The sequence below is a fragment of the Tachypleus tridentatus genome, unplaced genomic scaffold (assembly GCF_004210375.1).
Source record: "Tachypleus tridentatus isolate NWPU-2018 unplaced genomic scaffold, ASM421037v1 Hic_cluster_2, whole genome shotgun sequence".
In the NCBI taxonomy this organism is placed as follows: Eukaryota; Metazoa; Arthropoda; class Merostomata; order Xiphosura; family Limulidae; genus Tachypleus; species Tachypleus tridentatus.
In genome coordinates this window covers 21,092,356-21,116,064 of record NW_027467782.1, presented here as the reverse complement: position 1 = coordinate 21,116,064, position 23,709 = coordinate 21,092,356, and the positions used below count along the sequence as shown (strand labels likewise).

Here is a 23,709-nt window from a genome sequence, read left to right as displayed (position 1 = left end):
GAACATACATAAGATTACTTATAACATGTGCCTGAATAATATGGATAAATGTATCAACAAAGTACAGCAACTACAAATGAAAACATATAGAGTCTCATGATCATCAAACTCAGTATTCTTACACCTCTATTCAAACATGTGAACTCTACTAGACAGACTCCTGAATAACTCTCTTCTTGTCTTACACTGCTAAATTGTGTATTTTATGGCAGTAAACGTTTTAATGAAGGTATCTATAGAACAATATTTTCATGTTTTTTCTTTTGGGGTACTAATGTAAAACATAAAATATTACTCTTAAAAAAATATTTTATAAATTCTTGGTGCCCCAAGCGGTATGTCTGTGGACTTACTACGCCAGAAACCTGGTTTTAATACATGTAGTTGGCAAAGCAGAGATAACCAGTCGTGTAACTTTGTGCTGCGTTTCAAATAATTAATCACTCAATTAAAATTTTGGCGCCATTATAACTAGGTAGTAGTAAGTTTTGTTTGTTTGTTTGTTTGTTTGGGAATTTCGGACAAAGCTACTCGAGGGCTATCTGTGCTAGCCGTCCCTAATTTAGCAGTGTAAGACTAGAGGGAAGGCAGCTAGTCATCACCACCCACCGCCAACTCTTGGGCTATTCTTTTACCAACGAATAGTGGGATTGACCGTCACATTATACACCCCCACGGCTGGGAGGGCGAGCATGTTTAGCGCGACGCGGGCAGGTAGTGGTAAGAGTGCAGAAGAAGCTGGTTGTGTAAAGTTACTAAGAACTTCCAAACACTGAAAACAGTCACTAAGGCTTACAGAGAAAACAAATAATAGTAAAAGAATGGAAGTATAGGATAAAAGAATTCTATTTCTATTATAATAAAAAACAAAGTATAAATATTAAAACATCTTAATTTATTTTGGAAAATGTATTGATTAATTGTGCATTTTTCTAAAAATTCACGATTTATTATCTTGCACATGCTTGTATTTTAAAAATAATATATGTTTTTATTTTAGATTATTTATGTTTAGTTGAAAAACGATATTTGTATGTTTTTGTTACAGGTTCTCAGTAAAACTATTTCTTAAACAGTGACCTTTAAAGTCAAAATTATGGTGAAAGAAATTAATAAAAGAAAAATAAAGGTGAGATATTCCAGTGCTTAATTAGATATATTTGTATTATATTTACCTGGAATAAATTTATTTTCATCAAATAATCGATATCTGTATATAGGAGGATAAACTTTGATGATTAACAAATGTTAGGAATACATTGAACTCATTTTATTTTTAAGTATCACGTATGTAGTTTTTAATATTTTCGCCTAGCAATATCTAATGCAAATATTAATCTGTCCTTGATATAAATATATGATGGTTTGTTATTTTTATAATTTAACGACACTTCGGTGAATACAAGTGGAGAACAAATAATATTAATGTTAAATTATTTTCAACGATAATGAAATTTATCAATATAAGTCCAATATACACTGCTGGCCAAAATCTTAAGGCCAACGAACATGAAGAAAAATATGCATTTTGCATTGTTAGACTGAACCACTTATTTAAGTAGAGCTTCGAAAGATGAAAATAAAAAGTGGAAAATAAAAATAAAAAACTCTTTTATCATTTAATATGGAAAATGTTATGAAATACCCTAACCAAGTTTTTGTTAAACTAAAATCTACTGCCTTTACAAAAGTTAAATCCAATCCTTTCTAAAGACTAAACACCTGTAAAAAATAAAACTGTTTCAGCTGAAGATGGCTCTAACCCTGCCAAGATTTATATATTTGTCCCATAGACTTACTATTCTCTCTGTTAGACATGAGAAAAAAAGATACATCAACACTTTCAATTTTCTTTACACTCATAAACACCTCATTGAGATCCCCACTAACTCTTCTTTTTTCACAGGAAAACAATTTGAGAAATTTCAACCTTTCCTCACATGACAACCCTTTCATCCTAAGCACCATTCTAGTAACCTTTTCCAAAAATCCTATTTGTCCTACCACCTGCAATAGCACGTTGCTTGGATTGCTTTTAGAGACTGATCAACTGTTACACCAAGATCTTTTTCTTTCTTAACACTGTTAAGGTTATTCCCATTCAAATCATACTAAAAATTCAAGTTGTGATAACCCACATGCATTATTTGTATATATGCCAAAATATTTGTTAGACAAGATTTTTCCTCAGTAAAACAATCTTGACTATTCTATAAAAATCTAAAGTTTGTTAAATGGCTTTGTAAAACATCTAACAAACATCCCAAAATGTTCTAACAGCTGATGTAAGACTATTAGGTCTGTTACTACTGGGATAATCTTTATCACCTGCCTTGAAAAGACAGTTACATGAGGTAACTTCCAGTATTCTGCCCACTATTCAAGGGCTGAGACAAAATATAAAGTGACTCATTTAGGGTTCTGTCCCAATCCTAACATTTTATTTACCCTTACTCCTAATTATATTTCCAACCAATCTTTTCTCTTACACTATTTTTCTCTTACACAAACAACAGCACGTGCGTTTCTAAGCCTTGTGGATAGAGTGTGGAGATCATTTTTGTAGGCTTCGAACATTAATTTTTTTTTAATGAAAAATATATCAAATTACTGAATTAGTATCCTCAAAATCCCTGTAATTTAGTACGGTCTCTAAGTTAAGTATATGTGGGTTGAAAAAATCCCATTCCTATTCAGAGTAACGACTTTTTCATTACACATCTACAGTTTCGGCAAAATTCTTTGTTTCGCTTTTGAGGCGGGAGGTTCTTATATCTAGCTTGTATATATCTCATAGTCGAGTTCTAAATCCTCCGGTACTTGTAAATATTATATGGTGAGCGTAATAACTAGAAACTGAGCAGTAAGACAACTGGACGTGTGATGTGACACAATAACCGATACTATTTTCTATATATTTTCTTCTAAATTAAGAAATTAAAACGTATATAATTTTAATATTCAAATTATAAACTACGTTTTGCTGCCAATCTCATTGACTTAAGTGGTAAACATGTTATTTAATAAAACTTTTGAAAATAACACTCCAAACGTCGTGACACGTGCACGTTAACCTACATTTAAAGTTTTTATCTTACAAACAACCAAATATTTTAAAGAAAGAAAATATATAGAATCTATACTCTTGGATAAAAAGAAATTTATAAATGAACAGAGACAATGGATGGAACTTAAAAGTAAACTACCATTTAAGAAACAACATATTATACCAATAGACCTGGAACTATTTAACACTTCCATATTCTGGAGTATCACACAGTCTCACTATTTATTTTTAACACTGTCTTTTATCCTTTCCAATTATTATTGTTTGTTAACACCTTCTATTTTCATTCTATATATTTTTAAAGTTCATCATAAAATATACTGTAGTCTTCACTCTTTTTGTATCTCATAAAATAGTTATATATGTAATATGTTAGTGTAGTTATATAGTTAGTATTACAATTGTGCTTTAATGTTAGAACAACAAGAAACCAAATATAATAATACGTCTATTCATAGAGTTATAGACACACAGAGAGAGAGAGAGAGAGCACTCTCACACATTGACCAATCACAGGCTGTGACGTAATAGAGGTTTCAAAACGGCCGCTAAAACAGGAACAATGTAAACAACACACTAGCACGCGTGAGTTTCGAAGGGGGTGAAAATTACCTGAGAAAATTATATAATTGTCTTAACATGTCTGCAATTACAGCAATTATGAAGCAAATTGCGTGCATGAAGTAAACTTGCGCAGTTAATAGCTAGTCTTATTGTCGAATAACACCCAGTGGGCATTATAACGTACCTGAATCCGTAGAAATTTAGTCTCTATATTTACGTATGAGTAAAGGCATGGTGCCTAAATTCGCCAATGAGCTTATATATATTTCAACAAATAAATTTCCCATATTTTTGTGACTGAAAAGCATTGTAGGCAGTCTGGAATACAAAAATGTTCAAATTCCACATTGAAATGTCCTGTCTACAGAGTTTTATAAATCCAGTTGCGAATTTAGACCCTATGGCTCGTTAGCTTCAAAATGTGCGACTTGGTGCTATTTCCTTTCATTGCGTGCTAATTCCCATTCATCTTGTAGAAGCTGATATTAAATGAACAAGAAGATAAAAATAAATGATAAAGACTAATACGCTGCCAGTGCTGATTCGGCCCTCGCTGTTATGACCCGGAAATCTTTTGTGGAAATCTTACCCGGACTGGAAACCTGCCATGTTTAGTATATCATAAAACGATGCAAGGGGTAATTCTGACTTGTGATCAGTCGGGATATTTAGTATATCATAGTTCTAGCTTTTAAAATTGTCAATCACTTTGTTGAGTTTTACATTCAACTCATTACACCGCATACATTTCGTGAGATAACAGTGAAGAATACATAGTCAGACCAACATGTTACTGAAAAATAAGTGATAATATGTACTGTTATTTGGAAGGTATGCCAACTAGCATTAGTTACATTATATATATACAATGTCAAAAAATGTATTAAATTTTACAATGTTAATTTCAGAATAGACATATAGGAGGAAAGAATTTACACAAATTACAGGTGAATCTATGGACCTTCAGAACAAAGAAACATCTGTGTAACAGCATAGCTAAATTATAAAATATATACACTATAATTATATGTATGATTATATATTATTAACATTTTTTGTTTCTAAGGTAACAGCATTGCTAATTAAGCAGCTATTTTGTTTTAAATACTACTACTACATTGTACATCCTATATGTGTGAATGTTGTATATATTAAATATAAAATCATTTTTACAGTGTCATATTATTGTGCAGTATTATATATATATGTACATAACAACTTTAAAGAGACATACACGGTTTAACAATTTTTACATAAATTAATTGAATAAGATGTAAATGTATGATGAGCTCAGGGCCTCATACATAAAAGGAATACATTATGCATAACATTTTTAATAGTTTAACTGATCACCAAGTATCTCATAATAGTAATTATTTTGGTATACACACACAAAGTATTCATATTTGCTCTTTTTGGAGTTCTTCGAATTATAATATTTTGCAATAATAGAAAAAAGAATTATTGCAACATCCAGTTTTGATTTTAACATCTATATAACAAATGAACTACTGTAGAAAATTGTTAATCATTATTCTGTCTGATCTTCCACTGGGACAATTGAACAGTGTGAATGCTCGACACATGATGTCTTTTTCTTGGCAGGTACTGGATATGTTTGCTTGATTTCAGGAACTCGTTTTGTTGGAAGTTGTCTACTTTGTGACTGTACAACTTGCTTATATCGAAGATGACCTGGGATGATGGTTGGCAGTTCACACTTCAATATGTCATCTTCTTTTATGTCTCTTAGGTGCACTCCTGTAAATGGATGAACATTATTTTTTTAAGCTAAGCAGGTTTTCACAAAAAAGGCCATTGGTTGTTTGTTGTTATCTTATTTTTTAAACAGAGCGAAAATTAAATATACGTGTCCTGTAAACAGTAACGAACATAGGCAGTCATTATTATATATTTTATATATGTTATAAAGTCATTGAGTTTATTTTTCAAAAATAAAAATATGAGTTTTCTTTTTAAAATATTAATAAGTATTGACGGTGTTGTCCAAGTAGTTTTATACCTCTCATTTTGCCAGAAAGTTTTTACTGCGTACCCTGTGATGCCTGAAATTCTTCACGACTTACATTCTTCAACCATTGTTGACGAACTGCTTCATCAGAAGGGAACCTAAAAATAAAATTGTTCTGTATCTGAGTTTAAGGATACACTTTCCTACATCTCTCTGCTACATATATTTAAAATATTCTTTTCAAATTTAAAATTGGACAAGAAAAAACAGCATTAGGACCAAAAACGTGTTAGTCTGCACCTAATTTTCACAAGCGGTCATTGTCATTCATGATTTGGCTGCTTGATCGCTTATTCATACCTAAATACTGGTATATGTAATACCTCAGTATACATCAGTACCATATCAAATTCATTTCTGACGTCTAATACCTTAATTAGGCCTACGATGTATAGCCTAGTAGATCTAGTAGAAATTAATACATTACAATACAGTTTGGCTCTTTGGGCCTTGACAGATGCAAAGCAGACGATAATTTGCAACTGCTCGAGCTTCAAAGCCTTCATTTTGAAAGAAAGGTTCATAAATATGAATACTTACTCATAGAAGGAGATTCCTGAGGCCTTTTTACACTTATTTGTGCAATTAAAACAATAACAGCTCTCGAGCATTGTTTGAGAAGTTGGCAATTGTCCGTCAGTATGGCTCGGCATGGTCAAGTGGGTTAAGGTGTTCGACTCGTAATCTGTAAAGAAAAATAAAAAATGAAAACGCGAACACTTATAGCTATCTTTTAAATAAACATTTTGAAATATCTTTATTGTATTCACAGACTGACAGAGAGAACACTACTAAAACAAAAGTCCGACATAGTCGAGTTATTAGGGTGCTAGACTCGTAATCTGAAGGTCACAGGTTCGAATAATCGTCACACCAAACATGCTCACATTTTCAATCGTGGGGGGTAATGTTACGGTCGATCCCACTATACGTTGGTAAAAGAGTTTGTTTGTTTGTTTTGGAATTTCGCACAAAGCTACTCGAGGGCTATCTGTGCTAGCCGTCCCTAATTTAGCAGTGTAAGACTAGAGGGAAGGCAGCTAGTCATCACCACCCACTGCCAACTCTTGGGCTACTTTTTTACCAACGAATAGTGGGATTGACCGTCACTTTATAACGCCCTCACAGCTGGGAGGGCGAGCATGTTTGGCGCGACGCGGGCGCGAACCCGCGACCCTCGGATTACGAGTCGCACGCCTTACGCGCTAGGCCATGCCAGGCCCTTGGTAAAAGAGTAACCCAAGTGTTGGCGGTGGGTGGTGATGACTAGCTGCTTTCCCTCTAGTCTTACACTGCTAAATTAGGGACGGCTAGCGCAGATAGCCCTTGAATAGCTTTGCGCAAAATTCAAAACAACCAAACAAACTGTCAGTAACATTCGGATGTATTTTCCCATTTTTGACAATGGCGGCGACTTCCCCATGTCGTCACACAATCACGTGATCAGAGCTCTCTCTGTTTATAACTGTACATATACTGTAGAACGCACGTTACGTCAAACTATTGATTAATAATAATAATACATATATATCTGGAGTATAAAGGTAGATTTTGATTAAACTTTGCAGAATGGACGACAACTGCGTGTTGTGGAGACACAAGGACAAAGTGTGTAATGTAGTTTTTCAAAATTTTTATCAAAATTCCTACTGTATACAGTACAAGTTTTGAAATAAAACATTGAATTTGAATATATTAATAGTTTCATTTTACGTTCACTGACTGATAAAGTATATTTTAGTACAACTTTCATAGTAATATTAATTGTTAGAACAGGGACGATGTTTCGATCACTGTTGCCATCATTATAAAGAAGACAAGTTTTTATAGTAAAGAACGTTTTAGTATTTAAATCAATACTGAAAATCTAAGAACGTATTTAAATTATAGAAATGATTGTAGTTACTTATTCATGTAAATATTAATGTATCTCAGAACAGTTTTACAACAGTGTTAACACCCACATCAGCCGTCCTGAGATACATTTTTATTTTAAGTGAGTTTCTTGTCAAATAAATATTAATCCCCGTGAATTTTAAAATTATTTAGGTATAGTTAAACAAAAACAATTGAATGACGAATCAATATAAAATCTGTGTAATATTTTATGCAAAATACATAAACTAAGGAACATATGAGGAAGAACTATCAAAGATATATAGAGACAAGATTTGGTGTTTTTTAACAATGAGATTGTTTGATATTATAAATAAAGTTTCTCCGATTTTTCTTCTGTTAGCGTCAGGTCACGTTTTAGTCCTGTGATGTTCTGTTAAAAAAACTGCTTATTTTTAGTGATATTTTCATGGACTTGGGAAGGTGTTTATTGTTGTTCTTTTGGCCTGACATTCAAGTATGTGTGTGTTTTTAATGTATTAACAGGTTCAATAACTACTGTAGTTAACGTTAATGAAACATTTAGTTTATTATATAATTTCTTTATAGATGTTTTCTGTTGTGTACATAGTGAATCCTAAATTTAGAGTGCCTAGATTTTGGTGGTTTACATGATTAGAAAATCAGTTTATGTAATTTTTGTTGTATGTGTTTTTTTCTATTACTTTTAGTTGTGAAATCTTGAGGGGGGTCGTGTGAAGTTAACGTTTCAAATATTAATCGTATCGTTTTTCTCTGTGAAATATTTGTTTTTTTTGTAGATTGTTTATGTTAGAGAAAATATGTTTGTTCATCTTGACAAACAAAATCAAAGAAAACTTCATCTGTATATCTAAACAAAATTGCAGGTTTCTATTTGGAAGTGACTGATTCGTGCTGTACAATAATGTGATACAAGAAAAGAACTTTCAACTACCGGACAATGTATTTCCCCACGGCTTCTCCGTGTGACTGAACTATGTACGAATTTTTGCATTGAAAATAAATAAATGTGGCTAGTCGTAACATTTCAATGAGATGTTCATGTTTTATATTGATTCTCTTTTTGAAATCTTGTGAAATGTTTTCTTCAGCAAAGTTGCATTGCTTCGTGACAAGGGGTTTGAAGAAATAGGTTTAAGACATCAAAGCTAAACATAATAACCTTACTGTATAAACTACGTTAGTGTTGCAGAAGATGTGGAGTGTTGTTTAATCGGGTGCTTATTTTGGTAAAATAACTTGTTAAAATGCAGTTAACGTGTTTATGAAAGTTGCAGTTTAGAAAGTTATAATGATACATGATTGGAGGTAATGCTTTATGAACGTATGGTAAACCGTTGCTTTTGTTGTTATAACTTGATTTGTATGAAAAAAAATATATAGTTTTATCGTTTTTCTTTTAATTGTATTTTAAGTAGATTTCTGGTTCTTTTGTTGTGTATTGGGTTAGTGTCAGTATTTGACTGAACAAACTTAGATGTATCAGTCAATATATTTTCCTTTAAGGAACAGTATTGTTTGATTGTTAAAATATAGATTGAATTTCCTTTATCGGTTCTTTGAATGACAATATTTTCTTTGTTTCTAAAATGTTTTAAGCCTCTTTTTTCTTCTGATGTCAAATTTTGTTTTATAGGTTTACTTTTGTTTAGTATTTATGAAGTTTTTCACTGTATTAATCAATAAAGTTTGTTAATAGGCCCGCTTTTGGTTTGTTACAGAAATTGCTCATTAAATTACTCTTGTTTTTTGGAATGTTAAATATTTCTGATGGCTCGTCTTTGTCCACAGATGAATTAGACGCAGATTCTTTTTGTGGTCTTTGACTTAGGAATAATTGTTGTCGATTGGATTTAAAATTTGATTCTATTATAACTTTTCTGCAGAAGTCTTCCAGGCTATTTTTTAAATTTAACACTGGAATGGTGAAATGAGTTACTGCGTTGTTCACACATTTATTTAGGGCTGTAGTGTGAGGTTCACTGAATTGAAACTTCATAAACTGGACTGTATAGTTCGTTACAGTGTCTGGATTTTTTGTTTTTGTTTTTTTAACTGACGGACAGATTTTCTAGCTCTCTGTCTAGCTTCCAATTGATAGCTAAGCCTTTATAGTAATTGGTTTTATGTATTGACGAAAGTTTAATCGTCAGACGAAGTTAAACTTGTAAGTTTGCTTCGGAAATTCACTTCATTTTTGTAGAGAAATTTCAGCTTTGTGTTTCTCTCTTATAGTTTGTTTTAAACGATTTGTTTAGGATTTTTCAATGATATATTTTATATTTTTGGTTCACTTTTACCTTAAGGAAGGTTGGTGTCAATTTTTCTCATTTGCAACTTTTTTAGAAACGTTAAACTTAACAGCATATTTTTTGAATTTCATCAATTTCTTTGCAATAAAATATTTTTTCTTTGCTATCTCGCAATAACAGTCAGATTGTTTTGGTAAGACTTAAGTCGGTTAATGGTAACATTAGGCTTAGTTGGCTTTTTCAAGATCCGTGTTGCAGAAATTAAGCTAAAAACTGATTTTTAAAATATAGATATATAGATCTATGCTGAGAACTCCCTTTGACGAAATAAATGATTCTTTTTAACTTTTTCTCAACACTCACTGTAATATATTAACCGTTATGCCTATATTAATCGTCAGATCTTCCAAGATCATTAACTTTCCGTTTCATAACTTTCCGCCTGTTTTTCGTCGGTTTGAGTTGTTTTGAATTTCGCGCAAAGCTACTAAAGGGCTATATGCGCTATCCGTCCCTAATTTTAGCAATATAAGACTAGAAGGAAGGCAGCTAGTCATCACCGCCAACTCTTGACCGTCACATTATAACGCTCCCACTGCTGAGAGGGCGTGCATGTTTGGTGGGACAGGGATTCGAACCCGCAACCGTTTTTTGTCGGTCTATCTACATTTTCCACTCATTTCACACTATTTATCTTTATTACCTAATCGTCTGTTCGCTATATTCTTGTCATTAATAATTTTCACACGACAATCGATAATCTCAACAGCAATGGGTTACAAATACAATGTGCAACTGTTATCGAGTTACGTAATTAAACTCGTTATAACGTTTACTTTAAATTAATAGCTTGTAAATGTCATGTTACGAACAATCATAAGCTATTTGCTCACAAAATAAATTTACAACATCTACACTTAACAGCCTTTTATCTCATAACAATGATATAAAACCATATCATCTGAACTTCCTGTAACAAAACTAACATGAGTTGTTGTTCTAGTTGTTCTCGAAAATAAACGAAAATGGTGTTAAAAGGGTATGTCTCCAAAATTATAATCTTATCTTTGGGTAACATGAAATTTGATTCTTTTACGAAAAGATAAAAAATCCGCTTGGGTGTCTCAAATGGAACCCGAATTTGGACGCAGTGTAGATTCTCATTAGCCTGATTAACAGTGTTGATAAACTTAGGGAAAAATACGCTACTATCTAAAATATAAAACGCCTCTTGAAGAAACAGACAGACCGCTTAGTAAGGTGAACAAACTCAGTCATACAAATAAAAATCACACCACAGTGGGATTATTTCTTGACGTGAAACAAGCTTTCGATTCAGTCGAGCATCATGGTCTCAAATAGAAACTGTCTCTATTCAATCTCCCGCCAACCTTAACTAGATAGATCTCAAGCTTCTTAGACAACAGAACAACCAAAGTCAAAATCAATATTGCAACATCTCACACCGTTTACCTCTCGGGAAGGTTCTGTACTCAGATATGTAGAATATATCATGTATGTTAATAACATTTCCTTCCCGAAGCTAACGTATATCAACGCCTCTCAATACGCTGACGATTTAACAGTATGGAGCAAGTTACATGAAGCCCTGCTGGCTCCCTCGAAAGTCCAAACCACCCTTAACAGAGTAACTGTCTAGTACTTGGCGAGTAGCACTGAACACAACCAAAGCTCAAGCTATAATCTTCAAGTGAAAAAGCACCCGGAAAAATAAATACGTTCCAAAAATCAAACTTAAAATGCTGGACACATTCTCCCCAACCATTAAATTTCCAGGCATCACATTCAACAGAAAATTAATATGGACCGATCAATTTAAAAACATTCTGTCTTTAAACTGAAGAGAGACTTCAAGTCCCGTGTTCCATTGGGCGTATAGGAAATGTGGCGTTTTGGAGGTGCTCTTCCGTCAGCGGTTTCCTGTGCAAAGGGCATGGTTTGTGTAGGGAAGACAGCGTTGGTCTGGCGAAGCTACCACGAGGAGGTGCTTTCAGTCGGCGGCGAGTAGGTCGGTCAGGAAGGGAAAGGGACGTGTGCACTAGAAAGAATAGTGTAGAGGACAAGCAATTATTTTAATTTGTGTTTTTTTAGTTTTTCTGAAAAGGCAACCCCTCAGTCCTTATAAGGACTAGTAAAACTATGAGAAAAAATAACAAGATAGTTACGAGGTCAACAGGAGAAGCCATGTCAAATGAAGAGATGACAGAAATCCTGAACAAGGCAGTTGAAGATAAAGCCTCAAACAGTGAAAACTCGGACTCGGCACCAGACCAACAAACCAGCCAGCCGACTAAAGCTCTTCCGTTGGGAAGTCGTCTGATAAAATGTACATAATCAGACGATTTCACTTACATTTTGGCTCATTGGCCCAAGGATGCCTTCGGGGTCAGAGCCACGATCCAGACACCTAAAAACAACACTACACAACCAACTGTAGTTATCAGAGGTGTCGATTTTGACATCGAAGAAACTTAAAATGCAAAGCTACGACATAACAAAAACCGAACGAATAATCTCATTTAAAACGAAACAAAAAAAACTCCACTTGTCAAAATAATCGTAAATACTAAAGGTGAACAAAACAAATTACTAAAAGACATTTGCTTCCCATTATTTAAAAAAAACACGATCGAACCAGAGAAACCACATCAAAAACCAATCCCACAATGTTACAAATGCCAAAAGTTCGGACACACTAATGTTAATTGTATGACCAAAGACAGATGTATGAGATGTAAAGGACCGCACGAGGTCGTTCAGTGCTTCAAAGAGCGCAACCAAATCACATGTGCAAACTGTCAGGGATCTCATGCAGCCAGTTACAAAGGCTGTCCCAAATACACACAGATCAGAAACAGAATTCTATTTAAAAATATGAACACCAACACACAGCCCCTCAACACTCACTCAACAACTCATACCACAAAACAACCACTACTAGAAACTCCAATATTCTTACAGACCACAAACACAGCCACCCAACCTCAAACAACGCGCACATATGTCGAAGCTACACGCACAAAGACTACTCACACCTTCAACCCCACCGAATTCACTGCAAACTTACTAGCCATGTTAATTGAACTGAGTGAATTCCCCACTTTCAAACCAAGACACGAGTCCGTTAAGGCTCTCTGTAGTCTGGCCAAAAACTACATCCACCTTCCCAACCTCAAACCACATCACTTATCACTTATAATTATGCAAGGGAAGTAGCACAACAAAATGATCAAACACATTAAAATTCTACACATCAACTGTCAAGGAAACGTCAAAGATAAAATAATAGAAATTTACAACATAAACAAACATGTAAACACTAACATCATCATAATGTCTGAAACACATTGCACAGAAAAACAAAATACTACAATCCCCGGATTCATCACATACAGTATACCTCACTCTGAAAACAGCAGAGGCATAATCGTTTACTTTATCATAGAAATATCACATCTCATCATGATAGAAGGTACTTTAAAATCAAATGTAAATGAAACAATTTTTTGCAACATGCACTTTAAGCACCCGATTAAACAACACTCCACATCTTTGGCAACACTCACTTAGTTGATTCTTGGTGTCGAGAATCTTCTACAAACTTAGAGAACTGATGATACTTTGGCAATACACATCCGACAAAAAACGTTACCTCTGTAAGAAAAAACTATACGGAAAAATTTCACTGGAATTTGTGTGTGAACTTATAGAGTCAGAATATGACTTAGACTAGTCTGAGTAAAAGTAATTTTATGTCAGGATTAAAATTGGTTTTCGTCTTACCAATTTTCAAATTTCATTTGCATAACTCCTAGAAGTTCTTACATGAATATCAGAAGTTTTCTTTTGCATAGAACGTTATATTTTTGTTATTTTATTTACCCTAACACTGCACAGGGCTCATCTAGTTAACTGACCTAGTAATCACCACACAAAATGTAAAATAAATATAAATTATCCTTTTTTTCTTTCTAGAATGATGCATAAAATTACAGTTATCATAAACAGCCTTAGGCTTGTAACACTGCATCTCATTTTCTTTCATTTTATTATTTTACTGCTGTTTGAACTATATGTAACCAATAAACCTGTGTAACAAGCTAAAAATCACCTAGTCGGTATATACATATATATAGTTCAAATTATGGTGCAGAATAGCTTCTTGCTTGCATTCTTCTTGCATAAATTAATCAATTTTTTTTAATTTATTTTTACATTGATATTCCTGTATCCAAACAGTTTTCTAATTTTTACATTTTAGTCACTCTTATAACAACAAGTAAAAAATACAAAAGAAATGAAGTAATTTACAATTTGTAGATCTTGTACATTTTGCACTCAAACTTGAAGTATCTTTAAAAATTGACCATAATTTTGTATAGGACTGTTTTTAGTACTTTCCTGAATGTATATTTTAAATAAAAGAGGGCGTTGTGTGTAGGTTAGACTTGTCTATATCGGAGTAAATCAAGGTAATTGTATGCTATAAAATTATATTGGCTTAGCAGTATTTATAATAAACGTTTGTAATCTGCATTAAAAGTATTAAAACTGAAGAGTTGAAATAGGGGTAAAAAGATTATCTGATTTGTGAAATTTGGAGCAAAAAAGTGTTATAAAGAAAAGTGAAGATTGACAATTAATTTAAATATTTCATTTTGATATTAAGAAATTAAAGCTTATGTTAAAATCTCATTTGTTAACCATCGTTTTCAAGTAGCTACATGTAATTCCTGCCACCATTGTATAATACCATATGTACAGTATTGCCAAAGTAGGATTATGAGCTCCTTATGCTGAGGGTGAAACCTTATACACGATAGACTGATTTAGCATAAAGAATATACTTTTGGTTATGTAATTACCTTTCATGACGGAGATTGGAGATGAACTGTTTCTTTAAAACAATGTATTATAATGAAATCTTTTTTGAAATTTCAAAGCTACAAATTTGTACAAATATCATACACACACACACACATGTGCAAATAATAAAATATTCTAGATGGTCTTACTTCCTCACCAGCAAAGCTCTCTCGATATCTTAGTTTACCCTCTAAGCATTGCTAAAACTTTTTTTTTTTGCAGGGCAGTCTACTATACTCCAACAGTTTTGCACACCTTCAGAACATGAGGTGGTCATGTGACTACCCTTACCAACCCTACTGCACCATCTGTGCTAGAACACCTAGCTCACTCTATTATTCTAGCACAACTTACACTTTCTTGATCAGCATTCTCCAGGCTGACCCGTAAGCCCCTACCCATCCATACATCTTATGCATCCAGTGTATCTGTGTGCTGTCCCTTATTCTCGCTGCACTCACGTACATGTCACAATACGCTCTTCAAGTGAAAATGGGCTTACATTGGCCATATTTCTCTGAGAAAAAAAAGAAATAAATTTATAATACATGCGTAATTGAATATAACATGATAACATATGGATGGGTAGGGGCTTACGGGTCAGCCTGTAGTGTATAGATGTGTGTTTTTAATTTGTACATGTGACTACAGAATTTGGATTATGCTTAATCACAAATTTTTATCAGTTTTAACTTCCTGTGTTTAATTTCTGCTGCTTTTACTCATTTGTTTTAGAAATAATTCTATTTTCCAAATTCTAATTTTTCATATAAATATGAGATTTATTATGGCAGGTGATGAATTTCTATCCATAGTAGTCATGGTTTTGACACAATCGCCAGTTCTCAGGGTTGATTTTTCTTGGGGAAACACAGGCTTTGATTTTTGTAGGAAGGTTCTAACTACTTTGTGGAGATTTCTTTCTGTTACACTTTCCTACTTTTTATACCTTCATGTAATCTCCTGGGTAAGGTGTTGTTATTCTTCCCAGAAGGTCTGTGGTAAATTTTACTCTCTCCCAGTAGGTATTTCCACATTTATCAAGTCATTTTACCTTTTGGATTGGTCTAATTTTCTCACTCTATAAAGTTTGCTCTTTCATGTTTTATATGTTCATTATTTGGTAAGTTAGATTATTATACTTCTTTTATCATCTCAGATACTTTAGTTTCAATTTGTTTTGTTTCATTTTTTACATTGTTTTTGTTTAATTTTCTATACATGTCCAAGTTATGCAGGATCATTACTGTTTGGGTAATTATAACTTTGACCACTTTTGTGGGTGTGTTGGCTCATTATTTGTACTTCCTTTCACTGTTAATGTTTGCAAGTTGCTTTTTCTTTACTACCAGTTGTGTCTAATTTGTGATTGGATTTGAGTTTTAAAAAATAATTGTTATTATTAACTGGTTGCTTGTTTCTTCTAATGTTCTTCAGGATAGGTTTTACTTTTGTGTTCTTTGTGTTTTTTGAGTGGACTAACAAGTTTGATGTTTATTTATCTTTTTCCTTCTAAGTTCATTTAGTGGTTTTGTACTTTAGGTGTTGCTTATTATTTTTTGTTTTAAGTCCATTTTCATAGTTTATAGGTTTGTTATTTTTCTGGACAACTGTGGTCTGTGGAGTAAAGCAGATAAGGATTTTTGCCTATCCCTACTGACTCATGGCTTTTATAATTAGGGTCTTTCTATATGGGGAATTGCAGACACCCATAGCACTGTATCTTCTGTGTCATTCCTCTGGACTCCCCAACATGTATTCCATTCCCTTTTCTTCTAGTGAAGTAGAGGAGTCCTTTCCACTTCTTGGAGTGGTGGACCAAGGAAGATTCCTCCTGAGTAGGTTTTGTACAATAAACTAAAATTGAATTTGTAGATTATGTGTACCCACTCAACAACAAGAGGGCTAGCATTGTTATTCTTACTGTGATACTGAACAATGATTACACTGTAATATAACAATCAGGATCCAAGGCACTTTCCCTGAACATTTTTGCTCAGGTTGACTGCACTTGTTGCTCACAAAATTCTTATGAAAGGTGTTTCCACAGGATATTTTCTGCCCAGATGGACTGCACTTGACATAATCTGTCTTAACCCAAGACACTTCCTCTGCATGTTTTTTATACCAGTACTTGACCAGATCATATTTATACCAAAGGTGCTACCTCCTGGGTGTTACCAGGGAAGACCACTCTTGTTCATCAAATAGTTCTCATGCAAAGCACTTCCACTGAAAGATTTTTGCCCGGATGGACTGCACTTGGCATAATCCAACATATCTTAAGGTGCTTTCCATGGATGTCTTTCCCTGTAGACCTCACTTGGCCACAGTATTGTATATCTAAGGTGATTCTCTGGGCAGACTACACTTGTTCATGCGTGCCATTTTTCCGCTGAAATGCGGATTTCCGCAGTTTTTAAATGGCCAACGATCACCCACGAGATTCATGTAAATTCGAGGAGAAAATATGAGCGATTTGGGGGCCGGGTAGGTGGTTTTTGAGGAGAAATCGTATTTTTTCAATGTTTATTGCAGAAAAAAAAATCTGACCGCCATCTTGGAAGCAGTCTCGTTGCAGGTCTCGTGGTCTGGTATTGTGTGCATACCAGACGATAAAATATTCTCCACGCTCCAAAGAAACAACAGCGATTAAAATGTTTAAAAGGAAAGATGTTCATTTTGATCCTGTAGACAAGAGAATGTGTAAGGACATTAGATCAGCAGCTTCAAAGTATACCTCAAAGCTGAGGGAGAATCAGAAGAAAAGGGCAGAAAGGCTTGAGGCCTATGGTTCTGTGAAATCTGGCCCAGCCACCTTGGCTAAAGAAAAAAGTCCAGAAAGCCGCAGAGGCACAGAGAGCTGCCCATTCAGAGAAGGAGAGAAAAAAAGCTTGGAAGAGAGCACTGGAAACCCTTGTCTCGAAAAAGAGGAAAGTAGCCAAAGGAAATTAAGTGATTTGAAATTTGACTGTAATTTATGCAGCAGAGCAGAAGTTGATATCAGTGACTGAAAAACATTTTATTATTATTTGCAGCATACAGTGCCAGTGGTTTATTTTAAAGCATATCATTAATTTTATTTTGAAGCAATGTCAAAGCTTTCCTTGATTTGCTGTTTCAGTTTGTATTGTGAAAGAATGCCCCTGGACCCCCTTAGTCAGGCATGGCTGCGCCGCGCTGTGGCACCAGGCTATATTCCTTTTCCTCTTTTTTTCATAAATGTCATTGGCATGCCTGCTTGTTGATCAAATAGTTCTCATGCATGGTGCTTCCACTGGATGTTTTTTGCCTGGATGGACTGCACTTGGCATTGTCTAGCATATCCTAAAATACTTTCTCTAGATATTTTTCCTGGTGGATTACTCTTGACCATAATATTTTATCTCGAAGACAATTCCTCTGGGTGTTTTCTGTCTGAGCATACTGCACTTGTCGATCTTGCAAACTCATGTAAAGTTCTTCCACTGGATGTTTTTACCCAGATGTACTTCACTTGGCATTATTTGTTGTATTCCAAGACACTTCCCCCTGGACATTTTCTGCCTAGGCAGATTGTACTTGGTCTGTTCATGTACCCTTCATGGTCCTTTAGTCCTAGCCTCTCTTATACCTTTGTATGTTTCACTGTCATTATGTTTGGTACTTTGGTACATAAGTGGGATATGTATGCTGACAATGAGCCAGTTATGACAGTTCTCTTGTTCACACTCGTAAAAATATGTATTTATATTTATATGTATCCTCATAACACAGCTGCATATCAAAGGTATTTTCTCTGGCTGTTTAGCCTGGATGGACTGCAATTATTGCTCACAATATCTGATACAAAGCATTTTAACTAGATAAGCTGCACTTGTTGCTTACAGTATCTCATATGAGGTGTTTCAACTGGATAGATTGCACTTGTCATAATGCAGTGTAACCTGAAGATGTACAATTGGCACTTATATGAGTTGCTATCACTTCCACACTAGATTTTCCAACTTTGTCATGGTATTCAAATCTTGTTTTCCAACACTTATACTGATTCGGTATCGTATGTCTTTCCCCAATGCAAGTAGGTGCTAGCCCATTCTGTTCTTCCCTCTTTGTGGTACTGTGTTCTTTACTGGGTAAAGAACATACCCATTTGAGAAATAGTTCTATACCACACGGATGTGACTTCTGTTTTTAATCTTGCACACCAGTTCTTTCAGGGTGGTTACTTTTGCTTGATTTTGTTTTTTTGCATGTTCATCTGTCTCTCTAGTTTTTCAAAGTGGGGTGAGAAGAAGACCATTTCAGAAGTTAACATTTTCTAATCCTGACAATGTATTTTGATACATACTTGCCTCACTTCAACCACTTCCTTCCCCACTGATGTGCCAGTGTTTCTAGTTTGAATATGACAGTTCTTGAAAGTGAGGATTATGCTAGCTGTGCTGGTACAGAAGGATTGTTGGAAGGTTGTTGCATGATCAGTACATGTTTTAAAAGACTGATGAGCTAGGTGAAAAGTTTTTTTTTGCAATGTTTAGAGAGCAAATCAAGATTGAAACAGCTTTGAGGTGAGAAGAGGTAAATACTTGTCTGAAATACGGTTTCAGTATAAAAATGTTAACTTTTATTTGTGCAAGTTATACAATTCATAAAAATAATTTTGAAGTTTGAAACTATTTTATTTGCAATAAAATAAGACAAACCATTAAATAAATGTATTCAGGTTTCACAGTTTACTATGTTAGAATTGTGCTTAAAATATACAGAAAAACTATTTGTACATTTAAAAACTGAATTACTAAGTTTGGGGATTAGGCACAGTTTCAAACCTTGAACATGGACTAGAAATAACTTTTAGTAACATTCAATAATCTGTAAAATTTGTATGCATTAACTTGATGGTATTGTAAATATAATTAAATTAAAAACTGATCAGGATATCACAAGAAATTGGTATAGAATTAATATTAACTTTTGATCAAAGCAAGTCTTTTACATAGATCAGAAATAAAAACATACCTAGTTATGAGCATAGGTAACTAAATATAGTGTTCAGACTGCATTACTTTTATGATTAAAATGCAGTTTCATCAGTTGCAAACTCTCTCACTGTTTTGTGGTCCATGTTCAAGGTCTAAATCTGAGCTTAATAATTCAGTGCAGACACACTGTGTGGGTTAAATATCAATACATCTGTTTTTACTTTTTGTTATTTCTATTTAACTGTCAGAAATACATAATGTTTGCTTTTGTTTATATCCTTCTGTGAATTTTGTAGAAAGTTGATTAAATATTGTTTTGTATTCAATAAATACAACTATGCATTTACAAAAATTAAAAACACTGTTTGATGTGTGCCAATCAATGAATTAAACTCACACTGCTTCATTTTTTTCACCATTTATTTTACAATAATGAATATTTATAACAAAATATTCAATGAAAAATATACATTTCACAACCAAATTCCTAAAGATAGAAATATTATTGCTCTTTAAAAATTCACATTTACTCCTGTTATATCTTGTTTTACTTAATACATTTTATCAATCTTATTCAATTTTTGTTTTTAAGGTAACTTTAGCATTACAATTTCAGAAACACTATATTAATCACTGCATTGAGCAAGGCCTGGCATGGCCTAGCGCGTTAAGGCATGCGCTTCATAATCTGAGGGTCGCGGGTTTGCGCCCGAGTCGCACCAAAACATGCTCGCCCTCCCAGTCATGGGGGCATTATAATGTGACGGTCAATCTCACTATTCGTTGGTAAAAGAGTAGCCCAAGAGTTGGCGGTGGGTGATGATGACCAGCTGCCTTCCCTCTAGTCTTACACTGCTAAATTAGGGACGGCTAGCACAGATAGCCCTCGAGTTGCTTTGTGCGAAATTCCAAAAACCAAACAAACAACAAACAGCATTGAGCAATAAATTGCTTAAACCAAACTTAATAACTTGCTTTGAACAAAATGAGAAAGGTAAAACATCAGGTTCAATAGAATGTGTTGTTTTTTTAACTATTAACAAAAAATGTTCAGCTGTAGGTAGGTAAGTAATAAATAAATGTAGAGCAGACATCTACTAGTGGTACAGATCATATCTGTGGTAGGGCATCAGCACTTTGTAAAACAATCTTGAAATTATCTTTAAGAAGAATCTGGGAGACACAAGTCACTGTCAATGTTCAGTTACACACACTACAGTTAAGTTTCAGACATTGTAACTTTATAGGATTTCTACTTATTATGCATTGGTTATTCCACATCCAATTCTTCATCAAATAGGTTTTTTATTGATTGGAACAGCTTCTCCATCTACTGTAGCAGCAAGATGATCTTCTCAATCAGCTGCTTCAGGGAGCTTCCTCTCATCTCCTACAAATTTATTGTATAAAACAATCATAATGAACACCATGTTTGTACAAAATACCACTAACAATGATACCAACAATTACTGATGTAATTATCTATATGATATTTAATCAACACAATCTGTCCTGATTTTTCTCAATACATTTTGAAATATTGACAATAACTAACAAAGCAAATATATAATTTTTACATATATCAATACATTTATCATTCTTATTAGTTATAAGCTTCATTCAGGCTTTTTAATATCTGTAAAAAAACTACCTTTCACAGACAAACCTTTCTTTTAACATTTTAAATGTCATGATTTTTTCTAAAAAATGAAATATTTGTGGTTTCATTAAATAAGTCTAAACATATTTTTTTAAATTAATAAGCATTAAATACAAATTAATTATTATTACAGCTGATAATAATGGTTTTTTAACAAAATCTTATTTTAACAGCTAATTTATATTATGTTCTAACTTCATATTATTATAACATACTTTTTAAAATTTTGTCAACAATTCTCTTATTAAAATAGATACTTCATATTAAACCTTAACTATAACTTTCCTACTTCAACAGACACTTGAATTAAATTTAAGGCACAACTATAACAGTTACTTTCTTAATGTAATACATACTCAGTACATCTTCTTACCATATAGGTTTGCTTTTCTTCTGTTCACTTCATGAAGATTAGGTAACAATGTTAATCCTACATTTGTTGCAGGATAAGGGTCTCAGTTGTTAGTTCCAGATATGAATCACAGTTGTGCAACTGTAAAGAAAGTTTACAAAGATTAAATTTTTATATGTTCCAATGCCCTCAAATTTTATGATAAATATATCTCATACATGTCAGCATTGACAAAATTTAAAAGTAATATTTATATATATTAAGTCTATAATTATATTTCTTAACAGAGCTGCACTAGTGGGAGGGGAGCTAAAATAGTTCTCCAACCCCAAAGCTAGTATTGCCCACAAATTTAGTTTTACCATAATTTTAGATTTAATCCCAGCATATGTCTCACTGCCCCCCTTTCCAGTTAAGAAAAATCTGGAACTGATTCTTCATAAGTAATTAACTTTTCTAGAACTTGGCTTAAAACTTCACATTCGATGAAGAAAGTTCACCATTTACAATGCTTGTAAACTGAGTCATTAAACATCTAATGTCCTTTCTTTAATACAATATCCAGAGGTAGTTTTGTTCATTATTTCATTCACTTTTCATAAAATATTTTAAATGAGGTATTTATTTCATGTTTTTAACCATGAAAGCAAATTAATATATGTATTTTTTAAACTTTTGGTTTGAGTTTAAATGTGTATTTTAATTTCCTCCAAAACTATAAAAGCCTTTTAAAATCAATTTTCAATTTCCCAGCTACAAAAAGACACAAAACTGTTCACTGATGTGTCAATACTAACAACCAAGTTTGCTGGTATTAATCAAAAAAGAGAGAGATTATAATTATGTCTTTTTTTGTATAAAGAGAATTCTTCCAATATCCTTGTGATACCACAGCCTGTAATGTGGAGACAGAAATAAAAATATATAAATGTTACACTGTACAACTTTTTTTTTCTCTTTGAAGAAACAAACTATGATATCAAATAATAGTGATGAACTGGATAAAACACACTGTTTAATTAAGCTGTGTGTTTTTCTTATAGCAAAGCCACAAAGGGCTAGATGCCCAGCCCACCGAGGGGAGTCGAACCCCTGATTTTTGTGTTGTAAATCCGGAGACATTCCACTGTACTGGCGGAGGGCACTTAATTAAGCAACATTCCTTAATAACATTTCCAAAAAAATCCTTAAGAGATAAAATAGCATACAAACAAGACCTCATGCTTTGATAATAGATGAAATATCAATACCTCGCTATCTTCTCGAGGAAATAGATCATATGCTGCCTCATCTTCACCCATCTGGCCTTCAACAGCCAAGTCTGGGTTGAATGTAAGCATCTCTCGTCCACTGAGCTGTTTGAAGACTCATAACTATGAAGATTCTAGTTTACTCTTCAGATAACCATACTTAACAATGAAAAGAACAAACTTGACAAGTTTAAATATGCTCTATGACTACACTCCTTAATAATACATTTTGTACTATATAATGTTAAAATTCTACATCAAGTTATCTTGCTATTTGTAAGGTTAGCTTACCTCTTCTTAAGCAAAGTACAAGCTATGTTTAAAATAAATATATTATTATTTATATCACAGCGATGATCAGTAATTTCAAGAATGATTTTACAAACTGTTGATCACTTCTTATGTCAATCAAACAATATCAATATTTACAATAGATGATAACAAGTAGTTATATTTCATTAAATTAAAGGGTGACCAGTGGAGTTCATCTATTATAATTACACCATGATGATGGTCAACAAACTTTAACTTACTAATAATACTCATCATATGATGACAGTCATACAGTTTTACAATATCACTTACACCAATGTGATGACCAGCTTTAAACTCTACTTTTTCCTGTCCTGTTCCACTTGAACTTTTTCCTTCTTCTCTGCTATCTACAAATCAAAATAATGTTGTTGTTGATACTATGGTTACAAAATATATTTCAATTAAATATTGAACAAACATGCAATCAGACAAAAATAAAAATTTTGTACACAATGTCTTTTATACTTATATATGTGTGTATGTACTTA

At 33.4% G+C, this 23,709-nt stretch overlaps 1 protein-coding gene and 1 long non-coding RNA gene across 4 annotated transcripts in view; both read right to left on the bottom strand.

The window, feature by feature from the left end:
* The window catches only part of LOC143242409 (uncharacterized), a 343,467-nt gene that overhangs the window by 279,987 nt on the left and 39,771 nt on the right, over window positions 1-23,709 (bottom strand). Inside the window, exons 6-9 of one of the 3 annotated variants that reach the window (XM_076485769.1) lie at window positions 23,440-23,568; window positions 22,907-23,065; window positions 21,678-21,797; window positions 20,047-21,034 (exon numbers count right to left, since the gene is read on the bottom strand). In XM_076485769.1, the coding sequence (XP_076341884.1) occupies window positions 23,046-23,065; window positions 23,440-23,568 (149 nt within the window). In that variant the 3' untranslated portion in view covers window positions 20,047-21,034; window positions 21,678-21,797; window positions 22,907-23,045. Of the gene's footprint in view, window positions 21,035-21,677; window positions 21,798-22,906; window positions 23,066-23,439; window positions 23,569-23,709 lie in introns of those variants that run through there. The other 2 variants (XM_076485768.1, XM_076485771.1) reach the window with 2 other exon arrangements.
* LOC143243421 (uncharacterized) lies at window positions 5,108-6,314 on the bottom strand. Its single transcript, XR_013024526.1, has 3 exons — window positions 6,204-6,314; window positions 5,655-5,761; window positions 5,108-5,392 (listed from the first exon to the last, which is right to left on the bottom strand). It is a non-coding gene; the product is annotated as an uncharacterized LOC143243421 (long non-coding RNA).